General features: G+C 64.9%; 8 protein-coding genes across 8 annotated transcripts; 5 read left to right on the top strand and 3 right to left on the bottom strand.

The window, feature by feature from the left end:
* Positions 1–393: 393 nt before the first annotated feature.
* Positions 394–2,103, bottom strand: PFL1_03118 (uncharacterized protein; the record flags this gene model as incomplete). The annotated part of the gene is made up of 3 exons (XM_007880634.1): positions 394–667; positions 822–1,659; positions 1,950–2,103. The coding sequence occupies 3 exons, from the start codon at positions 2,101–2,103 to the stop codon at positions 394–396; spliced, it is 1,266 nt and encodes a 421-aa protein (XP_007878825.1).
* Positions 2,104–6,044: 3,941 nt separating this feature from the next.
* Positions 6,045–8,917, top strand: PFL1_03117 (uncharacterized protein; the record flags this gene model as incomplete). Its single annotated transcript, XM_007880633.1, has 2 exons — positions 6,045–8,424; positions 8,541–8,917. 2 exons carry the CDS (start codon positions 6,045–6,047, stop codon positions 8,915–8,917), a joined length of 2,757 nt encoding a protein of 918 aa, XP_007878824.1.
* A 754-nt stretch (positions 8,918–9,671) lies between these two features.
* On the top strand, positions 9,672–11,230 carry PFL1_03116 (uncharacterized protein; the record flags this gene model as incomplete). The annotated part of the gene is made up of 3 exons (XM_007880632.1): positions 9,672–10,005; positions 10,096–10,946; positions 11,063–11,230. 3 exons carry the CDS (start codon positions 9,672–9,674, stop codon positions 11,228–11,230), a joined length of 1,353 nt encoding a protein of 450 aa, XP_007878823.1.
* A 770-nt stretch (positions 11,231–12,000) lies between these two features.
* On the top strand, positions 12,001–14,862 carry PFL1_03115 (uncharacterized protein; the record flags this gene model as incomplete). Its single annotated transcript, XM_007880631.1, has 6 exons — positions 12,001–12,053; positions 12,160–13,631; positions 13,710–13,969; positions 14,067–14,396; positions 14,532–14,632; positions 14,754–14,862. The coding sequence occupies 6 exons, from the start codon at positions 12,001–12,003 to the stop codon at positions 14,860–14,862; spliced, it is 2,325 nt and encodes a 774-aa protein (XP_007878822.1).
* Positions 14,863–15,050: 188 nt separating this feature from the next.
* Positions 15,051–17,483, bottom strand: PFL1_03114 (uncharacterized protein; the record flags this gene model as incomplete). The annotated part of the gene is made up of 1 exon (XM_007880630.1): positions 15,051–17,483. The coding sequence occupies one exon, from the start codon at positions 17,481–17,483 to the stop codon at positions 15,051–15,053; it is 2,433 nt and encodes an 810-aa protein (XP_007878821.1).
* Positions 17,484–17,956: 473 nt separating this feature from the next.
* On the bottom strand, positions 17,957–19,741 carry PFL1_03113 (uncharacterized protein; the record flags this gene model as incomplete). The annotated part of the gene is made up of 1 exon (XM_007880629.1): positions 17,957–19,741. One exon carries the CDS (start codon positions 19,739–19,741, stop codon positions 17,957–17,959), a length of 1,785 nt encoding a protein of 594 aa, XP_007878820.1.
* Positions 19,742–21,612: 1,871 nt separating this feature from the next.
* On the top strand, positions 21,613–24,118 carry PFL1_03112 (uncharacterized protein; the record flags this gene model as incomplete). Its single annotated transcript, XM_007880628.1, has 2 exons — positions 21,613–22,794; positions 22,946–24,118. 2 exons carry the CDS (start codon positions 21,613–21,615, stop codon positions 24,116–24,118), a joined length of 2,355 nt encoding a protein of 784 aa, XP_007878819.1.
* Positions 24,119–24,845: 727 nt separating this feature from the next.
* Positions 24,846–25,577, top strand: PFL1_03111 (uncharacterized protein; the record flags this gene model as incomplete). The annotated part of the gene is made up of 1 exon (XM_007880627.1): positions 24,846–25,577. One exon carries the CDS (start codon positions 24,846–24,848, stop codon positions 25,575–25,577), a length of 732 nt encoding a protein of 243 aa, XP_007878818.1.
* Between the last annotated feature and the right edge of the window lie 595 nt (positions 25,578–26,172).

Below are 26,172 nucleotides of genomic sequence, written 5' to 3'. Positions count from 1 at the left end.
CTGCCGGATGCGTCTGCCCTTCCCCTACACGTTGCAGGCCGCAGCAAAGCCAGTCAGCTGGAGCACCTTGACGCTTGCTCACCAGTGATCACCACCTGCTCTGGTCTCACCCCGAGTGGCTTTCAGAAACGAGGAAATGAAACATTTGATCGACGAGCAGCCAGTGGGGCCGAAGCTGACGAGGCATTTTCCCCAGCCCGAGAGGGCCGGGCAAAGGGGAGACGAGGGCGACAAAAGCATCTCTAGCGAGGACGGGAACGGCAACGGGAGAGGATGGGAGAGGAGAGGACGGTGGCGGAGAAAGCGAGCACATCATGGCGTGCGAGATTATGGATGAGTAGCCGGCTGAATCGTTACGGCGGTCGTTCGCCCCCCTGAAAGGGCCCTCTCGCCCTACTGCTGCTTGCACTCCTGCTGCTGGGAGCCGGCGCTGGCGCCCAGCTGGGATCCGGCGCTCGCGCCGAGCTGCGAGCGGCGGGCGGGCTGGTCCTCGTCGTAGTCGTCCTCATCCTCGTCGTCGTCGTCGTCCTCGAAGTCGCCGTCGTCGAGGTCGTCCATGTCCTCGTACTGCAGCGCCTTGCCGGTGAAGAAGTCGACGGCGTGCGGGATGATGCGGTCCTTGAGGTCCTCGCCGATCTGGTAGTCGAGCTCCAGGCGCTCGTCGAGCCTGCAGGGGTGGAGGCACGTTCGGTAAAGACACGAAAGAAGCCATGAAAGGAGACAGGGGGTCAGCGTCGTTCCCGATCCGCCCGTCTCTGCACATGCGGGGTGTCGCGAGGGCGAGGGCGGGGCGCGGCCAATATCCGTCGGATGGAACTCACTCGTCGAGGTCAGCGTCGTCGTCCTCGATCTCGCCGTCCTTGGGGGGCTTGGGCGGCGAGAAGAAGTTGAAGAACGACTCGACGGGAACCGAGCGCTTCACTGTCCTCGTCTGGTTGGTGTTCTTGTTGCGCTGCTTCTTGGTCTCGATCTTGTGGGTGAGGTCCTTGTCCTCCTTCCAGTCAATCTGGCATCCCTCGGCGTGGTCGTAGACCAGGTCTCCCGAGAATCCGACCTCGTCCTGGTAGTAGTAGGCCTTGGTGAGGAGCTGGTTGGAGAAGAACTCGTTCTTGGCCGAGTCAAACTCGAACTCGAGCTTGAAGCCGGCCTGCTCGGTCAGGTAGCTCATGCGGACATCGACGAGGTGGCGCAGCGCCTCCTCGTCCCGCTCAGTGATGAGCTCCGAGAGCGCAATGTGGTTCTTGAGCGCCGTCAGCCAGAACTCGGGGATGCCCTTGGCGGCGTCGGCGGGGGCGGTGGCGGCGGCCAGCGACTCCTTCTTCTCCTCTTCGTCCTCGTCCTCGTCGTCCTGGTCGACGGCCTCGCCGGCCTTGACCTCGTCCTCGCTGGGCTCGTTCTTGCCCTGGATGATGGCGGCGCGGCGCTCGTAGAGCGGGCGGTACTTCTCGGCGTACTTCTTCTCGAGCTCGAGGATCTCCTTCTGGAACTCGGCCTCGATCTTGGTGTGCTCGACCTGGACACCCTTGAGGCCCTCGACGCGGCGCCTGATGTGCGAAGGGAGCGACTCGATGTAGCCCGACGACCTTCCGACCAGGCTGGTCAGCTTGTCCTGGATCATGCCGGCGAGGGCAGGGTTGCTCTGCAGAGCGGCGGCGACGTCTGCGGGAGGTCAACACCAAAGAATAGCGGTGGAAGATGAAGTCAGTGAGCCGCTCCGGTTTGCGAAACGAGGGGTCAAGAGCGGGGCTCCCGGCATGTGGTCCATGCACTGAAATGGACGGCGGCCAGACAAGGAGTGGCGCTGCGAGAGCGAGATAGAGCGCCCTTGCAGCACGCTCCCTGGACCAATGCCTCGCGAGGAAATCCCACAGAAAGCCAAAGCCCTCTCCTGGGCCGGATCGGCCCCTCCGCCACACACGTCCAGACCGTCGCTCGCCGCACCGACTCACCCTGGGCGCTCTCATCCTCCTCGCCAATGGTTCCGACAGTGGGCCGCGAGAGGGCCTCTCGGGTCAGCGGGGCGTTGCTGAGAGGGGTGTTCTGCGGGGTCGGGGCGATGGCGTCGCCTCCCTTGGACCTGCCGATCTCCTGAGCGCCGGACATGGTGGTCTGTGATTGCAAGGCGGGGGGGGGGTTGGCTGGGACGGCGAGTCGGCGGTGTGGATTCCCGTTGAACCGAGGATCAGAGGTCAGAGGTCTGATGCGAGCGGCCTCTGCTGGTAGTGCACGAAGAGCTGAAGGTGGATGAGACGCAGAGAACGGGGAAAGGGAAGGGTCGGGACGATGGACGTGGGTGCGGAAGGTAGAGGGGGGGGGATGTGTCGACCGCCAGCCAACCCAAAAAACCGCCTCCCGCGCGAGCATCCCAACCCAGCAGCAGCCAGGCGTCGGCGGCGGCTGAACGGGCGAGCCAGCCAGCCAGCCACGCCGGCCGGCCTACAGAGAGCCCAGGCGCCAGGGTAGCGTGGCGGCCAAAACGGCGCGGACGGGCGGGGGGCCGCCTCCTGGCGAGCCAGCAGGCCCAGGGCTAGGGCCAGGGCCAGGCCCTTTCTCTCCGGCGCTGAGTGTTTGATTTTTTTCCTAGCCGGGGCCTGCTGGGCTGGCGAGCTGAGCCAGCCACGGGCAGGCCTGCCTGGCCCAACAGGTGAGGTCGAGGCGGGGCGATCGATTTCAAGCTTGAAGTCCATTTCAAAAAGACGGCCGAATACAAACCGGCCCAAGCCTGGCCTGGCCTGGCCTGGCCTGTTGCATCGGGCCCGTCCGCCTGCTTCCCAAGCATCATGTGATGGGCCCCTCCACCGAATACCGTTCCAGCAACGGCCCAGCGGGCGCTCTGACGATGGCATGATGGCATTCCACGAAGCAGGCGAGGGAACCTCCTAAGCCGCCGAGCATCGCTGCCCTCCCTTTCATGTCAAGAAAGGCAGAGAGGTCATCGGATGGGCAGGTGGTGGCGGAGAGGCGGCGGCCGTGCCAGCCTTCGGCCTTGCTTGCTTGCTTGCTTGCTTGCTTGCTTGCATCGCGCTCAAAAGTTGGGAGATGGGCCTGCGAGGTCCGTCCCCCCGCTCCCGGCGCTGCGCCCCCAAAATCCCTCGCCCGGCACAGGGGCAGGGCGGGCAACGTTGTAGGCATCCGTGCGAGGTCGATTGGCCCGACTGGCAAACATATCGGCTCTGCCGCCATCGGGCTTGCTTGCTTGCTTGCTTGCTTGCTTGCTTGCTTGCTTGCTTGCTTGCTTCCTCCTTCCCCACTCGAGCCGTCCAGGATGACGGCGTGCTCTCACGGCTCCCCCGGCTGGCTCCCTTGCTCTGATGCTGGGGCTCTCGGATGTCGAATTGGGCCGCGTCGCTTGCTCGCCCGCCTCTTTTGCGGGCGACCGACAGCGCAGAGGTGGTCCAGGAGGCACTACTCTCGCAGTCGGTAGGTGCTCGAGCCAAAGTAGCGCGGATCAAGCCGCATATTCTATCTGCCGCCGCCATCAACACGAGCCCTGGAGGCTTCGTGGGGAGCTGCGAGGAGACCGGGAGCGATCGAAGGCGATGTAGCGGCCCTCCCCTCACCGTACCACAATCTAGGGTTCGCCTGCCATCCCGAGCGCGTAGGCAGGCTGAGCTCCAGAGTCGACTCCGCGACCGCAGCCTCGACGAGCCTCGCACACGGTTTGTTCCATCTCGCTGCCATTACGGATTGATGTCGACTCGTCGTCGGTCGGCGAACACTCACTCTGGCTTGCACCCTCCTTGGCAAGCCATACCGGGCCTTCCCTGCTGTTGCCGTGAGAGCATCGTCAGAGGGGCTCGTGCCAGCCACCTCTTCTACGGCAGCTGGCAGGACGCTCCCTGCTCATCCTGGCGACGTAAACGGCTCCTCGCCCCGCTGTCCCTCCCTTCGATCTCGTGGCAGCCGCGGGGGTCGCACCCCAAAACGCGGTACAGCACCGCCTCGGCCCAAGGCTGTGCTGTCTTCGGGCACGAAGATGAGGACGTGGATCTCCGACGACGACGTCGACGCCCACGCCGTACGACCATGAAGCGTGGACTCCGATATCAGATAACCCCGCCGAACAGGCAGTAGTCAGGCTAGGATTGCGGTCGCAACAGTCCATCCGGCGGTGCCTCGTACGGAAGATCCCGTAGGAGCCCCTGCTGCCGTGGACGCGACAACGGTGGCCCACATGGGTCGTGCAGCCCTCTCGAACAACGGGTAAACATGGGCAGCATCCTCGCGATGATCCGGCGCTGAGTCGGGCCGTGGAATCGGCCCCAATCTGTCTCCGCCCGACCAAGAGCTGCCGGAGGCGAGGGAGGGCGTAGCAGACCATCAACGTAGTGACAAGAAGTCGCGAGGCCCAGAGCAAGAGTCTGCGCCTTTTGCCCGACGGTCCGAATCGCGCGAAGGCGCAGGGATCAAGGGTTCTGAAGAGGGCTGGCCATCTGTCCGAGCTCGCCTGCGGCTTGACCGGCTCGGTCCCTTCTGAGGACGTTGGCTTTCCAAAGAGACGAAGGCGTATGTGCGACAGATGGAGGGGTGCGCAAGGGAGACGGGCGACCATCTGGTTCTTGATCTCTGTCGGTCTGCTGCTGGCGTGGAGTGACCCGGATTGCTGGCTGAGCCTTTGTTTCGCGCTCGTGCCGAACCCATGACAGCTAGATACCATCGCAGATCCCCAAGCGGCGGTGTGCAGCTGCCACCACCACCTGGTTGCATGCGAACGCACGCCTTCGACGACGATGATGCGGCGGCCGCTTGCTTGCCTGCTTCTTTTTTTCGGGTTGGCGATCTGTGCTGCGCCCGAGCCGACCGCCAGGCCTCCCGCTGCGTGGTCGGGCGCGCCCCGTTTGTGTGCCAGGCCAGGGCCTGGCCTGGCTCTGGTTTCAACCGACCTCCGCCTGGCCTCGGGCTCAGCCGTGACTCGCTCCTTCACATCCTTCCCTGGCCATCCTACCACCCCATTCTGTCCCTCTGCCCGCCGCCGCATCCACCAACCGCCGTCGCTCTCGGCAACCCTCGTTTCTTGTTCTCGAGGATCTCTGCCGCCGCACGCCGCCGGTAGCCACAGCCAGCCAGCCAGCCAGCCAGCCCGTCGGCAGGCCAGCGATCCATCGCTCTGCACACATCCTTTCTCCCACCCTTTGGCCTGACCACGCTCGAGACCCTCCGGAACCCAAAGATACCCTTCCTCTGAGGCCGCATCCTGCCTGTACTCCGCTGCTCGCCGCGGGTCGAAGCTGCAGGCCTGTGTCTCTTGCCGTCCTCCGAAGCAGCCCGGCACCTCGCCTGCCGCCTCGCCACCCTACTTCCGAACGTCCAAGGCCAGCCAGACAGAGCGCCGCCGGCAGATCAACACGCCGCCAAGGGGGCCGCATCCGCATCTGAGTCCGCATCCTCGCCTCACACGGCCATCACATGGTCAGCAGCGGGCCTCGGACCTCCTTGACATAGCATCCCTTCCCGCAGACCACGCTGGACCACTCCGATCTGTGTTGCGACCGGCCGATTCCAGACTCGGTGAGTGCTTGAAGAGACATGCTTGCTACGAATACCACGCCAAACCTCCATCAGCATCTGGCCAGCCATTGCCAATCTGCAGCTCGAATGCTTCTGGCGGTGGCATCCAGTCCGAGGGCCTGGTTATAAGCGCATCGCCTCTCGGTGCTCGCCCTCTTGGCTGCATCCTCCTCCGCGACCCACCCCAACTGCCTTCCTCTCGGACACTTTTCCGCATCTTCCTCGCGCCTCGTCGTCGCCGATCGGGCGAGATCATCACAGCATTCCAATCGCTACGCCGGATTCCAGCTACCCTGTCCATCCTCTAGCCGATGTTTCCATCTTCTGACTTCGACGTCTCCTCGACCTCCCCATCATCCTCGCGTCGATCCTCGTCTTCTTCGATACACGCGCACAGCCTCCCCTTCACTGCTTCCGACGAAAGTCTCTCGACCGCGCCAACCTCTCCTGACTGCAATACCGCGTGCGAGCGAACCTCGAGGACCCCAGCTGCACATAGCACAGATCAGCGGCGCACTTTGCTGCGAGGTCGGGAGATGAAGCCAGCGGACCTGGCTCTCCCAGATCCGGTCAAGCAGGAGAGGTCCGACACCTTCTACGACCCTTCTTCGGCCGACGGCTACAGCGGCCTCGTCCAGAATGCCTTCCTTGGAGACGGATCCGGCCACTTGGTCGGCGATTCCTTGAGCGGTCCGAGTACGGGCTCATCGCTCGACCAGGCCAGGCAGTTTCGAGACCCCAACGCAGAAGCCGCCGCAGCCAGCCCCTTCTCCAGCCCGCTGGCATTGGCGGGCTCGCCTGGCAGCCACCACCGCAGCTCTTCGTTTGGCTCCGAGGCCGTCAGTCCCCCGTCGTTCTCCCTGACGACCCCGCTCCAGTCCCTTGGCCAGCTCGGACAGATCTCTTTGGACGACAATGGTCACCACTTCGCCCCCACGCTTGATCAAGATGCCGCCGAGACGGCCTCAAATGCTTCGTTTTTCTCGCATTCCAACAGCCCATCGCTAGTGCCGTCCCAAGCGCAGGCATCCTACGGCGGAGGCTCGCTGGCGGACGCTCATCCGGGCCTCTCCTCGTTCACGTCGACGCAGCAGCACGGTCAGCCCGCGCAGCCGCCCACTCTGACGGCAAACGCGCCGACGCCGCCGCAGCTCACCCTCGGCATACCGACCGTCTCGGTGTCAGATACGACGATGGCTGCCGCCGAGGACATGCCGAGCATCCAGGTCATGGCCCCGTCGCCGTCGACGCCTAAAGCCGCCGGCAGGCAGGGCTCCGGGACCGGGTTCCAGCATCTCCTTGCTCAACTGCAGATGGGTTCCCTCCCCGCACAGACAATGCCCGGAGCACGACCGGCAGTCCAGCAACCGACTTCGATGACGTGGTCGATGGAGCCTGAAAGCTACTCCACACCCTCCTACGCCGGTGTCAGCGGCGATGCTGGTGTGAACACCAACACCGCTTCGGCAATGTCCGAGATGCAGCCGCCACAGACGACGCTGGGACCTGGCGGCTACGGCGATGGCTCTGAGACGACGTACGCCGAGCTCTCTGGCAGCCCGAGCAAAACGGCGTACGGCCAGGGCCAGTGGTCCAGTCAGGCAAAGAGGCAGGACTCGTACGACCGTATCCGCCAATTCCTGCGCCTCGACGTCGACATGGGGTTCGCCGGTGGTCCGCGGTTCGACTCGCCCACCTCGAGCGGCTTCCGCAAGCGGTCCACGTCTGACGTCGGGCCACGCTCGCCGATAGCCGGCCTAGGCAGCGATCCGGAATGGCTGCGGATGCTCGATCACATCAGCACGTCCGGCGGAGATGGTACACAAGGGTGGCCGACTTTTGACAAGGCGTCGAATATAGGAGCGCTTGGGGAGACATCAACCGTCATGCCGGTGCACTTCGACGTGCCGGCGCAGGCCAACACGATGGATCCTTCGTTGCTGAACGGCGCGTCATCGACGGCTTCCCCCAACCCCGTCATGACGGCAGCGAGCTACTCCAGCAGTACGAACGCCGACGCCAACGTCGGATCGACGCTTCCATATCAGAACCCCGGCTTCGCCATCTCTGCACCGGCCGACCAGGAGGGGCGTGGTCAGTCGGGCGGCGACACCACGATGGACCTCAGATCGTCAGACGCGGCCCAGCCCGCCCCGGCGATGCAGCTCAACCAGGGCTGGAGATTCCCGCTGACCAATGGCAGCCCCGCGCCATCGCAGCAGCAGCAGCAGCAGCAGCAGCAGCAACAACAACAACAACGACAACAGCAATCGACGGGCATGTTCAACTTCTCATCGCAGGCGGAAGGCTTGCAACCTCGGCGGTCGCACAGCCCGCGCAGCGCCGGCGGTGGTCATCGACGAGGCGCACGGTCCGAGGACCTCTCGCGGTTCGGTACGGGCCTGTTGCCCAACGACGACTTCCTCACCAGCATCACGGCACCGGATGGCGGTCTGGCACCACCAGTGACCGGGAGGACCGTCTCGGGCAGCAGTGCCGGCTCGAACCTGCCGAGCACCTCGCTCTACTCGTCTGGCAGCGCCCGCGCCCATCCCTACCGTGTCGGGCACGACCGTCACCAATCTTGGAGCTCAAACGCCTCGAACAGCAGCGTCGCGTCGGCAACAGGCTCGGCCTCACCGGCGCACGGTGCGTCCTTTTCGCCGCTTCCCGGACAGCCCGGTGGCGCCACAGAGGCGGCGGAGCAGTATTCGAGCACCGCTCTGCCGACGTATACCAGCCTGAGCGGACGCTCGGCCTCGGTGGCTTTCAGTGTGGCTTCACCGGGCAGCACCTCGTTCATATCGGCGCCTCCCGTGCCCGTGGTGACGAGCCAGGCGACGCAGGCTGCTTCGGCCTCGCGGCGGAAGGGCGAAGCCCTCTTCAGCTGTCCGGTGCCTGGCTGTGGCTCGACTTGTGAGTGCCGTCCTATGCCCTGGCGCCTGGATCAAAGTTGGCGGCATCATCTAAAGCTCTGCTCACATCGTCGTTCCAACCATTGTGCCGCTTCCTTCCTGGCCTGCTGTCAACAGTCACCCGCCAGTACAATCTGCGCGGCCATTTGCGGTCGCACGCCGACGAGCGGCCATTCAAGTGCGAATGGCCAGGCTGCGGCAAGAGTTTCGCGCGTGCCCACGATTGCAAGCGGCATCAGAACCTCCACCTCAACATCAAGCCCCACACCTGCGAGCACTGCGGCAAGACGTTTGCAAGGCTCGACGCCCTCAATCGGCACCACAAGACCGACACGGGCGGTTGCATGACCAAGTCGTCGGAGGATGGCAGCGATACCGACGAAGCCTCGATGGGTGGTGCAGCGGGCGCACCGGGGGAAGCTTCCCAGCCGGGAGCGGGTCTCGGGCGATCGGCGAGCTCCAAAGCAAAGGCCTTCGGTGGCCATGTTCTCTGAGCTTTGCGTGGCGTCGGCTCTTTGCACAAGCCTATCCAAGCCCCCCCTCCGTCTGCCTGCTGAGCGCCAGCGTCAGTTTCTGCCGCCAGAGAGCGCTCACGAAAGGCTATCACCATTCTTCTCCAGCGTTATCACCTTGACCCCTCGAGCGTCGCATCAACTACCCAGCACCTCGCATCGACGGTCGACTGCTACGCAGCGGTCATGCGATCCGCTCTGCGTCCCTGTACCAGTCCCGGCCTGACCATTGTCTTGACCCCAAGCTCCGCACTTCCCGTGTTGTAATCTTAGTCGACCAGCCCGCGCACGGCCCATACCTCGTCACCATTCGGCGTCCTCCCTCCATACCTTCTGCCATGGCCGTTGCGGCTCCCTTCTTTTCGTCCCTGGGGCGCCAGAGGGCTTGCCGTGGTTGTCCCTGCCTGGAGCCTGTCTCCCAACGTCAACTGAGCTTTGGTGCGTGCGCCTCCCAGCCACACGGCTAAGGCGATCGGGCCTCGTCGGGAGGAGGCGCCTCGAGATCGATTGAAATCGGGTGAGGCGGGGCCGCGATGAAAGGGTCAGGGCCACAGGCAGCCGTCGACAGGGGCCCCTGCCGCCAGCTCGCACACGCCAACGCAAGCAACACCGCCGCCATCTCCACCACCACCTCCGCGCCACCCTCTCACCGCCCGTCACCCGTCTCATTAACCACCCCGTCCTCTTCGCCGCTCGCGAACTCAGTCATAGTACACGGGGAGATTGACGATCTAGGATGAAGCTCAGCCTGCTATCCTGCACGCTGTTGGCGGCCTCGGCCTCGGCCAAGACGACCCTCTTTCTGTCCTCGTCTTCGACCTCGTCGTCCCAGGCTGCACCTATCTCGATCGACGCCGCAGAGGCCAACGAGATCCTCTCCGACCACCTCGATGTCACGTACAACGGCGCTCGCTCTGGACGCAGCCAGATCTGGGACCACGTGCTGAAGCTAGACGCAGCCAACGAGGCGCTCGCTTTCGACCAGAAGGCCTCCGTCGAGCGCCTCTTTGACGGCAGCATCGACAGCAGCAAGAACAGGCTGTTTGTCCTCATGCACGGCGCCGATGCCGGTGAGTATTGGCGTGCTCTCCTCGCTCACCTTGCCATTTGTGCTGTTTCTGACGCTGCCTTTCTGCGTGCTTCCGGTCTCTTCTTTGTAGACGCTGTGCCCTCGAGCATTGGTGCCACCCACGAGATGGTCACTTCTCCCTCCTCGGAGTCCTTCGATGCTTTGCTGAGCTCCTACTTCGGCGACCTGCAAAACACGCTGCGCCTCAACGATGGAGCACTCAACCACTTCAGCGCCAACTTCCTGCAGGGGCTGGGCTCGCTCGCCACAGGCGTCGAGCACGCCATCGGGGGTGCTGCCTCGTGGCTGATGAGCTCGTCGGTCGAAGCCACAGCTCAGCGAGCATCGCACTGGTGGTCCGACCTCCAGAACCTGGTCAAGGACCGGAAGAGCGCCGCCTTTGATGCGGTGCAGGCTGAGCTCGAGGCGGTCCACGGACTGCTTGACCGCATCCGCTCCGACGGGCAGACTGAAGACGACCTCGCCTTCCAGCCTCTTCGCATCCAGGGCCTGGGCGACGTGGAGGCGGCCTACGGTGCGGGTAGCATCGAGTATGCCAAGGCCAAGAAGGTAGTTCAGCAGGCCCTCGAGGAGCTCGCAGACGCCTTCCGCTCGCGATCCCAGGCGCAAGGCCGGGACGCCTCGATCGCGTTGATCCTCAACGACAACGAGGCGCGACTGGGCAAGCGTTCTGCGGTGCCTTCCGGCTCGCTGCTCGAGCCTTTCCTGAGGCGCGCCTCGCCGTCCGGTCTGGCTGGTTCGTCGAAGAAGAAGAAGCCGGTCAACCTGATCGCCTCTTGCTTCACCGACCAGAAGGAGCTCGAGAAGGCCAGCAACAGCTGCTCGGGCCACGGCAAGGCCAGGCAGACGAGCAAGGGCGGGCGCAAGTGCTGGCGATGCCAGTGCCAGGCTACCAAGGAAAAGGGCCGTACCACGTACTGGGTGAGTATCTGGGATGATGCACGCGGCGGCCCCGGACGTCGCTTGCCTTGCTGACGGTATGCTCTCCCCTCTTAACTTCTGCGTTCCGCGCTGATCGGCGACGGCATCGACGACAGGCGGGAGCTGCCTGCGAGAAGAAGGACGTGTCGACCGAGTTTGTGCTGCTCGGCACCACGGGCTTGGTCTTGGTGCTCATCTCGCTGGGAAGCGTCTACTATCTGTACGCCGCTGGCAACGCCGAGCTCCCTGGAACGCTGGCGGGCGTCACCATCAACCTCAAGTGATGCGGCGTCGTGTTTCTTGGCCCGATCGACCCAGGATTTGCGCGGGTTGGCGAGAGCGTGGCGAGGTCAGCCTGCGCGCCTGGACGGAAGGAGGTGTGGATGCCAGCTTCACGGTCGCTTGGCAACTCGTACGCCTCTACATGGAATCGAAGATACTAGCATGACTCTTCGCGTTCGATGGGTACCGCCGTGTGCTGTTGTATCTGGTCGGCACGCCCGGAGGCTGGCCATCGACAGGCAGGGGAGGGACTACTCTGTTGAGCGGTGCGGGTACCGACGAGGCAGACGCGGCGCGGCGCAGCGTATCGACATGGCCTGCCGTGTGTGGAGGCTGCCTCGGCCTGGCCGTCGTGGCTTGGTCTGGCCTGGCCTCGCCTGCCTGCATGGCCACACCCGGCCTCGCGCTCGGACCACCAATAGTCATGAGTGGGCCTCCCTCCTTTCGTCTTTGCCACCACCGCCACCACCACCAAAATCATCATCACCTCCTCCTCGACAACAACAACAGCAACCACGACAGCTCGCCAACCACCGCTAAGCCCTACTGCCCTCTACCACTGTTCTGTCCCCCCCGACCTTGGGCCTTGAGACCAACTCTGCCCGCGCTGCCTCGAATCCTGCTTAACGCTGATCAGAACCGCAGACGGCGGCCAGAGTAGCGGCCCGGCTCAGCTCGCTGCCCCGTCGAGCTTTAGCCCCAGCAGGCATTGGCACCGTCTCCATGTCGTAACGGGATCCTCTGCTCGCCGTAGCCAGGCCACACTTGCAAGATGGACCTCATCCCAGCCCATCGGCCGCACGAGTTGCAGGTCATCCTCCGAACGTAAGTGCTACGGCCGTTGCCCGACTCCCCCGGCCGAAACACCGGGGCACTGACCCGCCGTCGCCTCGAACATCTTCGTGTTACACCGCATCGTATCGTGCCGCAGCCGCGACCATGCCGCCCTCTACGACCCCTCGTCCAACTCGCTGTCCATGCAGTCGAGACTCCCTCTTTCCAGCACTTATTCGCAGAGCTCGGCGTTGGCGCGTGTACGCCAAGGCAGCGCCGGACAGCAGGCCATCCCCTTCTACCCTCCCTCGACCGCTCATCCAGCCTTGTCCGACGGTGCGGAAAGCGACAACGACGATGGCGCAGCTCCCATCGTTCCTCAGTCAGTGCTCTGTCCAGCCTGCCTGCGGCCGCTGCCCACCAGTCCCCCCATCGAGGATGCTGGACATGCAGATCGGTTCGACAGGGACACGCCGGCCTACATTGCACCCAACTACTTCCGCCTCCTAGCTCAGGCCTCGTCGGTCCCGGGCAACGGCACCGATACCCGCCCTCCGTCACCCCCACTGGGCCACCGCCGGTTTGTCGACAGCGGAGACAGCTCGCGCTGCGCAACGCCCGAAATCGACGCGGGCTACACATCGCCCCGGGGCTCTGGCGCCTCAGCCTCGGGCTCTCAGCCGCTGGGTCCTGGCACAGAGGCCGACGGCTACTATGCGAGGTTCTTTGTCGAGATCAAGAAGCTGGGAAGGGGAGCTCGAGGCACCGTCTTCCTCTGCCAGCACGTCCTCAACGGCAACAAGCTCGGCCGGTACGCCATCAAAAAGATCCCCGTAGGCGACCACGCCGAGAGTTTGCTCAAGTCTCTCAACGAGGTCCACCTCATGGAGTCACTGCACCACCCGCACCTCATCCACTACCAGCACGCATGGATCGAGAGCTGCCAGGTCAGCGCTTTTGCGCCCCGCGTGCCGACGCTTCACGTCCTCATGATGGCGGCCAACGGCGGCAGTCTCGCCGACTGGGTCTCGGCGAGATCCGGTGAAGCTGCCAACGCGTCTCCGCGTCCGAGCAATGCCAACAGCCCGGCTGCGTCCGGAAGGGGGGCTACCGCCGGCGGAGAGAGCAGCAACCGATCCTCTGCCCAGCCGAGTCGTGCGAGGCTTGAGAAGCTGAAGGCGGCGGTCCGACAGCGTCGAGCTCAGAGGGAGGCGGCACAGGTGGGCGGCGATCAGAGGAGTGCGGCGGCCATTGGTGCGAATACGGTGCTTCCAGCGTCCTTTGCGAGCGGCGTTGATTCCGGTGTTGGCGTCCACCTGCTTCGAGACGACGAGATCTACAGCCTGATGCACGACATGACGAGCGGCCTGGGCTTTCTGCACGATCGCGGCATCCTCCACCTCGACATCAAGCCGGGCAACGTGCTGCTGCACTGGGACGATGACGCGCTCATCCCGCGGGCGATGCTGAGCGACTTTGGATCCAGCATGCTGCTCCACGACAACTGGACGCGGCAGCGCTCTGGTCACACGGGGACGATGGAGTACATGTCGCCAGAGACGCTCACGACGGATCCTTCGACGGGCAAGCTGAGCGAGCTTTCCAGCAAGGCCGACATCTGGTCACTTGGTAAGTGGCCTCCTTTGCCCGCGATCAAGTCGGGGGACCCGCTGACTGGGTCCTGGCTTCGCCGTTGGGAACGAGTAGGCATGATCTTGCACCTGCTGCTCTTCTTCCACCTGCCTTACTCGCAGGTAGATGACGTCGACCGCCTGCGCGACGAGATGCTAGCCTACCGCGGCTTCAACCGCGCTTCCATGAGCTCGCAGGGTACAGCGCTGCGGCGGCAACGCCCTGCCAAGCTAATCAGGCTCCTCGAAAGGTTGCTCAATCTGGATCCGGCCAAGCGGCCAAACTGCCACGAGATCTTGCAGATCCTGGCGTCGGGCCCAGAGCCTGCCGACGAGGTGAGTCCGCCATGGGACCGTGACGGCATCAACACGGGATCGTCTATGAAGGCTGATCGGGATCATCCTCTGCACTCTCATCTGCAAGAACGCTCAGGACGCAGCGGCGGAATTGCTTGCGCTGTACCGTCGTCGATCGCCCTTTGAGGAGTGGTCGCCGTCAAGCCCGACCGAGAGCGGAGGGGACAGGGTCGGCGCGCCTGCGGCGCCCGTGTCGCGCTTGCCACGACGACTCAGTCTGGGGCCGGGGCCCGAGGGAGTGAGCAGCCGGTCGGGCTCCGGCTTGATGCTGCGCCGCATCCGACAGAGGGGCGCTCAGTCGCAGCTCGGCGACGCCATCGCCGATGCCATCTGGATCGCCACGGGCATCGAGCTGGATCCCATCTTCGTCCGGATCTTGCTCGCTGTCGTCCTCTGCGTCGGAAAGGTGAGTGAACTTGGCCCCTACACTCCTTTCTATAACGTGACGACGCGATCGCCGGCTTGAGGCAACGCCGCTGACGCTATGCTATTGCACCCTCGCATGGTCGATGCACGCGTTTCGCCCGACCCGGTCGAGCAGTGCCTGAGCCTCGACCTCGTCTGCTTCCGCCACGGGGAGCGTGCAGCGGTAGCCACGTGGTACCCCGTCTTCACCCTGGCGCTGAGCGATGTCGCCGTATCGTGAGTCTACGAGCGACAGCGTGTTTTGCGTTTCGCGCGCAGCCTTGGCTCTGGTATGGTCACTGATATCTCTGCCCCCGGGGCACGATTGATTACGGCTTCTGCGATACCGATATCAAAGGGCGATATCGAAACCGTACTCGCTCGACCTGGCCATTACCTCGACGCTGCTCTCGCTCCACATCGCCCTGCTCCTCTCCGCCCGCTCGGTTCTCTGCGTCACCGTCTAATCCTTCGCTACGTCCTTTCCCGCCGCCCCGCATCCACCTCGCACAATCGTCCCGTCCCGCCTCGTTGCTTCCCTCGTACTCCGCATCTCGCCCTCGCATCTGCATCTGTTCCTCATCCCCCATGACCTGCGTCTTCTCCGCACCGCCCTGCCTCGGCCGCTCCGCGCGGCTTACCGGTAGCAGCGGCATCAGTCATCGTCGAAATCGATATCCTCCTCGCCATCGACGCCTTGGAGGATGGAGTACGTCGCCATCGCTTGCTCGGCGTTCCGTTCCGCGTCGGTGGGGACCGAAGAAGGCGTCGGCATCGGCATCGCCGTCTCTGTCTCTGCGCCCGGCGCGGGTGCAGGCGAGACGAGGGACCGAGAAGGCGGACCGACATGAAACCCAATCGACCTCGCCAACGACGCGAGGCCGCCCGACGTCGATGTCGATACGTCTTCTGTCGATCCCGCGTCTTCTCTCCCCTCATCCTCGTCTTCCTCCGCCTCCTCGTCTTCGTCGATGTCCGAAGAAGAAGAGTCGTAGGCGACCAAGGCGGTCAACGTGCCCTTCTGCCCGCCGCCGACCGAGGACGAAGGTACACTCGCCGGGGCAGCGCGTGTCGGATCGGTCTTGACCTTCTTCTCGTCCCCCTCTTCCGCTTGCGCTTCGGCTGCAGGGACGCCCCACTTTCTCTTCCTCACACCACCATCAACCTCGTCGCCGTTTCCACCTGTCGCGGCGCTCGTGCCGGTACCATGGCCACCGTCTTCGCCGCCGCCGTGTCGGGCTTCGACGAGCCGGATGCGACCCTGCGCGATCGCCTCGTCGACGTCGTGCGCGTTCCAGAGGTGCAGCGTGGCGTACTCGACGACGGCATAGTCGGGCGGTAGCGTCTGCAGCAGCCTTTCGATGCCGATCGTCTTGGCTGGCGAAGAGGGGACGACGAGGTAGGGTTTCGACGTCGTCGTCGTCGTCACCGTGGCTGCGTCTTCTGCTGTCGTCCTCCCGGACGGTGCCGTGGCAGCCGGTGGAGGTGCTGTGGGTGATGCAGCAGCTGGGGCCAATTGGGTCGCAACGGAAGGTAAGGCGGTGCGGGCGGGTATCGGTGGCGATTTCGACAGACGTGCAGCCGGAGCTGGCGCTGCAGCTGGAGGTGGAGCAGTTTGGTGCAGCGACGAGAGCTGCGAGAGGATATGAGCGGGGATGATGGAGTTGTGGCCGGCAGAGGTCGTGGCTAGGGATGCCGGAGGCGACGATGCCGAAGCTCCTGGCTGTTGCTGAGCTTCAACGGCCGCTTCGGGTGCGCCCCACGTCCTCATCTCCCTCTGAGGCTGCTGCAGCGGCGGCTGTGGCTGCGCCCCGTTGGAGTCGGCCATCGATTTTGGGCCCGTCGGAACGCCGGGCATGCTGGACCTCGGCGCCTTTGAGCCCCGTCCCTTTGCCCTTTTGGCTGCAGCAGCTGCCGCTTTCGCCTCTGCGGCCGCCGCAGCCGCAGCCTCGGCCTCTTCCCTGGCGCGAGTGGCCTTTTCGTACTCCTGCTTCCGCGTCCACCACTCGAGGTACCTGGTTGTGCTCTCGTTGCGCAGTCGCTGGTCGTGCAGCGAGACGAGGAGCCTCCAGTCGTCCGGCATGGCGGTGATGACGACCGCGTCGGCGTGCTGCGCGGCATCCTCCTTGAGCGCGACCTGCGAAGGCGGAACCGCCAGGCCGAGACGGCGCAGCAGCGCGCGCGAGAGGTACCACGCCTTCTGCGACGTCGAAGCGGCCTGCTCAAACTGCATCGTCTTGATCTCCTTGCGCGTGAAGCTGCGGCGCTCCAGCTCGTCGAGCACGATGTGGTCGACTGGCCTCTCGCCGTCGACGCGGTGGAGGAGGGCGGAATCCTGGCTGTCCTTGCTGTCGGGACGAGGCGCCTCGACCTCCTGCACCCCGCTGATCTTGACCGCATCCTTCGCTTCGTCATCCTGAGCTGCCGGCGCTGGTCCTGGCCCGTCGCGGGACCCGCTCGCCGCCGTCTCGGCACCCTTGCTCGTGCCACATCCGAAGCGGACCTCGACGCTGTAGCGCATGGCCTTCTCCTTGTGGTTCCAGGTGGTCTGGTTGAGCTTCCTCGCCTTCATGCCGTCGGGGAGGAGCATGATGTTGAGCCTGCGGAAGCCAATCTGCTTCCTCAGCTGCTCCTTTTGGCGCTGCGCGTTGGTCTGTCGGAGGCTGCTGGTGGGATCGGGCCGCGGCTTGATGGCGTTGGGCCCGCCGGGTGTCGATGCGGCCGGCGGAGGCGGGAGCATGTTCATCTTGACAATCTCCTTTCCGATCGCCTGCGAGGAGCGCGAGATGCTGTTGAGGAAGAGGAAGTCGCTGTACAGCGTCGACTCGTTGTACTGCGAGAGGGGGACATAGCCGGTCGAGGATCCAGGCGCTGCCGCTGCAGCCGTCGCGGCAGGTAATGGCGATGCAGCGGATGCTATGGCGGTACCGGCGGCGGCGTCGGCGGTCGACGGCGGGGAGCAGGCATCCGATGCCTTGTGCGCCTTTGAGCAGGCGAGGCTACAGGTTTTGAAGCTGCAGCGCGGGCAGGTGTACTTTGCCGGTGCGGCCTGGCACTGCGAGCATTGCACCGTGACCGCCGATGGCATGTCGGTAGGAGGAGGTGGAGGGTAGGGGGCCAGCCAGGTGGGCCGGTGTTGGAAGGATGCTTGCGGCGGCGGCGGCGAGGACGGGAAGGTGAGGGTGCAGCAGGAAGATGTTTGACGCGGGCGCAACCTCTCTGAGCTGCAGCTCTCTGCTGGGTTTTTGTCGGCCAATTTGCCGCTTCACTTTTTTTCCCTCCTCTGTGGAGGCCGTTGACGTTGTCGACGCTGACCCGGCGAGGAGGGCATTCCCGGCAGGCAGCCAAGGCACAGACCGCGTCGTTCCACGCCTCGCAGACGGCCGTCACCTCGTCGCCAAGATGATGATGATGGAAGAACCCAGCGCGATGCTCTGCCATGCGGGGAGGATCGAGTTACAAGTACAGGTAGGGGAAACATGCAGTGGAAAGGCGAACAGGCCAAGGGCGTGGCCGGAAAGCCTCTTGTGGTGGAGCAAGGGCACGGGTTGGAGGCGTCCATCAACGACGGCCCCGCTTCGAGCCGCCCCTTCCACCGCCCCTGCCACCCCTGCCGCCGCCACGACCACGACCACCGCCACCGCCGCGCGGCATGCCCGCCTGAACCTCGTCGTCGTCGCGGTCCATGGCGTCGTCGTCGGTCTCGCCGCGCCTCCGCTTCTTCTTGCCAGCCGCGCGGTTGCCGCCCAGCCCCTTCTCCTTGAGCTCCCTCACCGCAGCCCGCTGCGCCTCCGACACCCGCTCGCTCAGCAGCATCACCGCCTCCTTGTCGCTGCCCCCCGGGAACTCCTGCATCTTCTCGCCCGTCACCGCCTCAATCCGCTGCAGCAGCTCCACGTCGTACTGCGTCACCAGCGTCACCGAGCGCCCCGAGCGACCCGCACGCGCCGTTCGTCCGACTCGGTGGATGTAGTCCTTGGAGTGCGTCGGGATGTCGTAGTTGACCACCAGGTCCACGGCGGGGATGTCGAGACCACGCGACGCCACGTCAGTGGCGATCAGGATCGAGCGGCCGCCCGACTTGAACTTGCTCAGCGCACCCAGGCGCGCCGACTGCGACAGCTGGCCGTGCAGCGGGATGGCGGGGAAGCCGAGCAGGCGCAGCAGGATCGACAGGCGCTGCGCATCGTGCACCGTCCGCGTAAAGACAATCACCGACTGGCCCGCCTGCTCGTTGGCCAGGTGGACGAGGTAGGTGTCCTTGTGCGCAAACGGCATAAAGAGGTAGTACTGCTTGAGCGTCGAGACGGTCGTGTACTTGGTGTCGACCTCGACCCGCACCGGGTTCTTGAGACTGGCGCGCTGCAGCTTGGCCACCTTGGTCGTCATCGTGGCGCTGAAAAGCATCGTCCTGCGCTCCCGCGGGATCGCCTGCAGCAGCTTGTCAATGACAGGCCCAAAGTCCATGTCGAGCAGCCGGTCGGCCTCGTCCATGACCAGGTACTGGAGGTTGCGAAGGCTAAAGCCCTTTGTGTTTTCCAGGTGGTCCTGCAGACGGCCCGGGGTGGCAACGACAACGTGGGGCCGCTTCGAGAGGGCGATGGCCTGCGACATCATGTCCATGCCTCCGACAATGGTGGCGCAGCGCGCGCCTATTGTCGAGCCGAGGGCCTCGATCTGCTGCGTGATCTGGTAGGCCAGCTCGCGCGTGGGCGCCAGCACGCATGCGAAGAGCGGCTTGGGGTTGTCCCACAGCGCCTGGAGGATGGGGATGCTGAAGGCGGCCGTCTTTCCGCTGCCCGTCTGGGCCAGTCCGATGACATCGCGGCCGGTGAGAGCCTCCGGAATGGCCTTGCTCTGGATCGGGGTGGCGTACTTGAACCCCATCTTTTCGCAGGCCTCGCACAGCTGCGAGTGGACCCCGAGCTCGCGGAACGTCTTCTTGGCCGCTGGTTCGTCGTCCTCCGCATCGCCGCCGTCGTCTTCGTCGCTGCCGTCTTCCGCGCCGTCTTCATCTTCGTCTTCGTCTTTGTCGCCCTCGCCTTCGCCTTCGCTCGCATCTCCGTTGTCGTCAGCCTCGGCGGCCTCCTCGCTGTCTTGGTTCTCGGAGCCTGCGACCGAAGAGTCCCCGTCCTCCTGAGCGTCATCGTCTTCGCCGTCGTCATCGCTCCCATCCGCTTGCTCATTGTCGTCTTCGAGATCGCTTTCGCCACTGCCCTCTGCTGACCCTGTATCCGAGGCCGAGCCGCCTTCGAGGTCGGATGTGGGCTCCGTCGCTGCTGGAACGGGCGCAGGCTTGGCAGCGCGCTTGGCCTTGGCCGCTGCAACAGCGCTCTTGGAAGGCATGTCGGCGTTTCAGGGGCGCGGCGCCGATGAGTATGTGTGTGATGGGTGCGTGGCTGGAGGATGTCGTTTGATGTGGTCGTCAGAAGTGGTCGCCAAGTGGTCGCCAAGTGGTCGTTGGAGGTGGTCGTCGAAGGTGGGCAAAGGCACACCGAGAGAAGTTTCGGCTGCTGCTCCACACGCCAACCTTCTCTGCGTCGAAAAAACTGAGGAGCCGGCGAAAACATCGGGAGTCAGGGTCCCATTTTTTTCCGAGAACCGAAAAAAGCACGATCGGGCTGCCAGCCAAGTGCCAGCTCGCAGCTCGGCCAGGGATCGCGGCGTGCTTTGAGGTGCAGGCGCCAGGCGGCAGACGAGCGGTCCCCACTTCTGGGCTCAGGCACTGGAGCAGTGTGGTCGCTGTTGCGAGGGTTGCCCTCCCTGGCCAGCCTGTCCCGTCGCCCCAAGAGTTGGGGGTCTCAGGCGCCTCTGGGTAGGCCGTCGTCGAGAGCCCCCCCGTTGGCCCCATCACGTCGTCTCCTCCCAACTGGTATGCTCCCAGCGCCAGGACCCGGTGCTCACCACCACGTCTCGCCATTCCCCTCGCTTCCCATCCGCTATTCTGCCACTCGACCCTCATACATCCTCGTAGTTCCTGTGCAGCATCGCTGGGACGCCTTCACTTGGCTTGCCTTGCGCCGCCGTCGCCGTCACTACCGTCGCGGTCGCCGCATCGTGCTGCGATTGTCGTCTCGGGGCACCACCCGATCGGCCCAGATCGAGCCTGGCCCGTGTCGGAGACGCGAAGGCAGACAGGCAGTCAGAGTCTGGCCTGCCTGCTGGCCCGCCGAGCGAGAGAGCGCGCGCGGCGTCGCTTGCCCGGCCTCGCCTGCCTCGGCCGCTACCCTCTGCTGGCGGGCTAGCCCAGGCCACACGCCCTCTTTTTCCTCGATCCGGCACCGATTCCCGTGTTGACAAGCTTCCACCATTTCCGCCCGTCGCGCTGCTCTCGCTGTTGACGGCCGGCTCAACCTCCCCTCCACCGAATAAGGCGACCCGAAGCCTTGCTCGCCGCGTTCGGTCCCTTTGCCCCGCCGACGTCGTCGCCATTGTCGCCGGCTGCCTATACCCTCGCTCTGCCATCTCGTCGCTGCAGGTCAACCCTGCTCGGGGCGATCAATTGGATGTACAACAGAACCTTCTTGGCGTAGCGATCCCCTAATCTCGAGCGAGTTCCGACCCGCCGCGCCCACCTCGTCTCGCGGCCGACCCAGCACGACGCGCTCTCCAGCATCGATCCGTCACCGCCGTCGCCTTCGCCACTGCCGTCGCCATCGTCGCCCTCGGCTCGTCTACCTGTGGTCGCACCATCGGAACCTGCAAAACTTCGACTTCAGCAGCGCTCCGAGTCGCCATCTTCAAAAGAGGAGCAGCTACGTGGACGCGACTATCGACGCATCGCAGCACCACGCGCGCTGAATCCCGCCTGTCCACACCAGCCGCGCCCCGAGATCGTCGCTTCGTGCTCTTGCACATCACCTTCCTCAGCACGCGTCACCGTCAAAGTCGATCGCAGCCTGCGCGGGCATATTCAAGTCACTCTGGCGCCTGATCGAGCGGCAAATCCTGCGCCGCGCGCTCCGGCACAAGTAGCTCGAGGGCTGCTGCATCAAGACCCGGACATCGAGCTCATCCTGCTGTCCTCGGCTGGGTCTGCATGGTGACCCTTAATCTGGGACCGGTTCCGGCTCTGCTTTTCCTTTGAGAGACCCCCGGCCGTCAGCCCACGCTCTCGGATCAGGCCGGCTCGTCTTTCTCAAGCCATCGAGCTCGACGGCCATCGTTTGGCGTATCTCGAGGCAGGCTGGAATCCTCGCCGCTCAGTCTGAGTGACCATGACGGTCAGCCATCGCAAGAACAAGCCAGCACCGAAAGCGGACAGCGCGTCCGCCACCACCACCGCCGCCGCCGAGCCGGGCGTCCGCTACCACTGCGATGCTTGCGGCGCCGACATCACGCTCACCGTCCGCATTCGGTGTGCTGAACGCTGCCAGGACTTTGACCTCTGCGCCTCGTGCTTCTGCTCAGGCGCGCAGGTGGGCAAGCACCTCGCCTCACATGCCTACCGCGTCGTGGAGCAGCACACCTACCCCATCTTCTGCGACGATTGGGGCGCGGACGAGGAGCTGCTCCTCATCGACGGCTGCCAGATCTACGGCCTCGGAAACTGGGCCGACATCGCCGACCACATCGGCAACCGCACCAAGGAGGAGGTACAGGAGCACTACATTCGTGTCTATGTCGAGGGCCGCGACGGCACAGCTGCGGGCGATGCGCGGGCGGAAGAGGCGCTGCGGCAGTATGCCAAAGTGGCCAAACCCACGGTCGATCCGTTGATGGAAGAAGGCACGGGCAGCAGGACAGCGCTCCATCTCCAGGGCGAGGAGCCGCCGGTGGTCGGGCCCTCCTCGAACTTCACGCCTTCCATCACGCAGGATGAGTTCCAACAGCGCAAGCGTCGTCGCGTCGAGACGCTCCGCGAGGCGCAGGCGTCCTACTCGCCGCCCAAGTCGGCCAAGCCGCTCGTCTCAGCGCCGACCAACCACAGCGAGCTGGCAGGCTTCATGCCCGGCCGTCTCGAGTTCGAGCACGAGTACGAGCAGGAGGCCGAGCACCTGATCAAGGACATGGAGTTCGGCAAGGTGTACGAGTACGGCGGTGCCGGCATGCCCAACGAGTGGGAGGCGCTCGGCAGCAAGGGTGCCACCCAGGGCCACCAGAGAATGGAGGCGAGCGGGCGCGGCGGACCCACCAGCAAGAAGGGCGTCCAGAACGAGGAGGGCGAGGCAGAAGAGGGCCAGCAGCCCAAGGACGACGACGACGGCAGCGCCGACAAGGACAAGGACAGCGACAGGGATAAGGATGCCGAGCCCGAGGACCGGGCCGCCGACTGGGACGAGGACCCGATCGACCTTCACCTGAAGCTCACGGTGGTCCAGATGTACAACGAGAGGCTCGACCGCCGAGCTCGACGCAAGCGCTTCATGTTCGAGCGCAACCTGGTCGACTACAAGCGTGTGAGTACTCTATACACGCTCAAAGGAGGCGCTAGGTCTGGCCGGCATCCGAGCGACTGCCTTGCACCGACCTCGGCGCTGTGACGCTGCCTGGCCATTCATTTGCTGACGCCCTGCTGCTCCCCCTCCTTCGACCCCTTCGCCCCATCAGAACCTCGCCGCCGAAAAGCGGCGCATCAAAGAGGAGCGCGAGCTGCTGGCGCGGACAAAGCACTTTGCCCAGATGCAGACGGCGCTCGACTACGAGGACTTCCTCAACGGCCTCTGCTATGAGGAGGCATTGATACGAGCGGCCGCGCAGCTGCAGGGCTATCGGAAGATGGGCATCCTGACGCTCGACGAGGCGGCCGCCTACGAGCGCGAAAAGGCGGAGCGGGCAAAGCGCGCGGCCAACATTGCCGAGGGCGGGCTTGCCGCATTCCCGGCCGCCGGTGCCAGCGGGCGTCAGCGCAGCGAGGTCGTCCGTGCCCGGCAACGCGAGACGAGCACACCGGCGCCGCTCGACGATCTGCCGCTCGCCTCTGGCTCCGGTGCCACGCCGGCCGCCGCGGCCCCACCTTCCGCCAAAGAGGCGGCTCCGTCCAAGAAGGAGAAAAAGGACAAGGAAGACAAGGACAAGGAGCCCAAGGCGCCGCGGAAGCCCCCGCAGCCGCTCGACCTGGCCTCTTCGCCCTCGCTCCACCTGCTCACGCCGGACGAGGCGCAGCTGTGCTCAACACTGCGCATCCTGCCGCAGCCCTTCCTCATCATCAAGTCGACGCTGATCGCGGCCTTTTTGGCCCGCGGCGGCAAGCTGACGCGGCGCGAGTGCCGCACGCTGGTCAAGATTGATGTCAACAAGCTGGGCAAGGTGTGGGACTTTTTCAACGACATGGGCTACTTTGACGCGGCGCGCGAGGCTGGCTGGACGGGAGGCGTGGGCAGCCCGCCACGGCCGGACAAGAGCAAGGACGGCGCCAACGGCGGGCCGAGCAAGCCGGACTGGCTCAACGGCAGGATGGCCATGTCGGCATCGTACTCGTTTGGGCCGAGCCCGGCCGTCGACTCGCGCGACGGCCCTCCGGGCGGCCTCGCCGCGTCCGCCGCCAGTACGGCGGTCAGTCCAAATGGCCTGCCTAACGGATTCGGAGGCTCCTTCAAGCAGCACTCTCAGGCCACCCAGGCGCAGCAACAGCAGGCCCTGCTCAGCCACAACGGCCGAGGCGCGCCGCTCGTCGCTGCGCCGGGCATGGCGTCGGGACCCACGCCACCGATGAGCTCGGGCGGGCGCGGATCACAGAGCCCGCGGAAGAGCGAAAAGTGGCGGCCCACCGCCGCCGTCTGAATGCCGACAAGGCGTTCCCTTCTCTACCAGCGCGCTCGCACTCGCACTCGCGCTTTTCTTCGACCTGCGTCGATCCCCCTCTTCGCCGTCGTCGTTGGCGTCGACTCAATCGGCGCCGCCACTAGCTTTTCTTTCTTTGCATACCCTGCGCCTGGCGGCTCAGGCGACAGGCCGCACGCCCCTGTCCGTGCCTCCTCTTGTCCTTCGGCGAGATCTCGGAGAAGCCACCCGGTCCACGCCCACTTCTCCTCAAGGATCCCCTGTATTACTAGTCTCTGGCTTTGCCTCCTGTGCACCTCTCTCTTCCTGCCAAACTCTGACGAACAGATCATGCCATACCGGCCGCACTCGAGGCCGCGTCGGGGCCGGCCTGCGCGCCGTCGCGGCAAGGGCAGCAACGACGCTGGCAAGGAGCCTCGCCTGACGGGCACTTCCCGCCGTCGGCGCTGAGCCGCGAAAATGGCCGAGCGGTGGTGCTTTGAGTTTTTCCAGGCTCTTGCCGCCCCTCGCACTTTTTTGGCTCGCCGCCGCCGCCGCCGCCGCCGCCGCCAATCTTCTGAAAACCAAAGCCGAGCCTGGCCCGACTCGGAATCAATCGCAACCCTACCACATCCTTATCTCGTCTGCGCAGTTTCGACGCCGCCATCGTTATCGCCACCGCCACCGCCATCGCCGCCACACCGCCTCTCTCCTCTCATCTCGTCTTCCCCCACCGATAACCTGGACCATGTCGCACTCAGTCTCGCTCGCCGCGTACCAGTCCGACTACATCCAGCTGGCGCTCGACTCGGACATTCTCCGCTTCGACGGGCCGTTTACGCTCAAGTCTGGGCGCAGCTCGCCGTACTTTTTCAACGCGGGCCTCTTTAACACGGGATCCAAGGTGGCCAAGGTGGCAGAGTGCTACGCCAAGCGCATCGTCGAGAGCGGCGTCGAATTCGACGTCCTCTTTGGGCCGGCGTACAAGGGCATTCCGCTGGCCGCCGCCACCGCGCTCGCGCTGCACGCCCACCACGGCATCGACGTGGGCTTCTGCTTCAACCGCAAGGAGGCCAAGACGCATGGCGAGGGCGGCTCGCTGGTGGGCGCGCCGCTCAAGGGGCGGGTGCTGATCCTCGACGACGTCATCACGGCTGGCACGGCCATCAACGAGGCCATGGACATCATCTTTAGCCAGCCCGAGGCCAAGCTGGCGGGCGTCGTCATCGCCCTGGACCGGCAGGAAAAGAGCTCCAAGGACGGCGTCGAGGGCGAGACGAGCGCCATCATGGAGGTCGAGAAGCGATACAACACCAAGGTCTACAGCGTCGTCAACCTCGACCAGATCATCGAGTACATGAAGACCAAGGACCAGCAGGGCACGGCATACGGCAAGCAGATCGAGGGCATGACCGAGTACCGCGCCAGGTACGGCGTCAGCGAGATTGCAAAGGCCGAGGCGGCCGCCAAGTCGGCATGAGAGCGGGCCGGGTGGGCCCCCGAGGTTGTCGTCCGTCGAACCCTTCTTTGGCGCGAGACTGTCTGTCGATTAAGAGGCGTGCGTACGGGCGGGCGTCTTGCCAATGTCACATACCGGGACAGCAGAGAAGGGATGTTGTCGGCTGGGCGTGGGAGCTGGCCAAGGTGCCTACTACTGATGCGAGTGCGGTGGTGGCGAACAGAGGCAAGGCTGGGCGGGACGCTGAGGGGCCAGGCTCGAGCTGGCTGAGCCTGAGGCGTGCGTGTGCTTGGCGCGGGCTTTGACCTCCACCGCTGCTGCCGGCCCTGCGCAGCCCAGCTAAAAGAGACTCCAGGGGGCAGCAGGCGGGGGCAGGCGGCGTGCGTGCGTGGCCCACCCGCGAGCTTGCCAAAGCAGGGTCCAACAGACCTCTCCAACCACGTCCTCGAGCAGCCTCAACAGGCTAGGGCCCCTAATCGCTAACCCAACCCACCAGCACCGCCACCGCCGCCCTCGACATCGTTGGCCGGCAGTAGAAGCTCCTCTTCTGGCCATCGCACCGCCATCGCGGACCCATCCTGCCTGACCGCCGTGCAGCGATCTCTATCATGACCCA

The sequence above is a fragment of the Pseudozyma flocculosa genome (assembly GCF_000417875.1).
Source record: "Pseudozyma flocculosa PF-1 unplaced genomic scaffold scaffold00009, whole genome shotgun sequence".
Classification (NCBI taxonomy): domain Eukaryota; kingdom Fungi; phylum Basidiomycota; class Ustilaginomycetes; order Ustilaginales; family Ustilaginaceae; genus Pseudozyma; species Pseudozyma flocculosa.
Note: the sequence above shows the minus strand (reverse complement) of the source record. Positions and strands in the feature narration are given on the sequence as shown.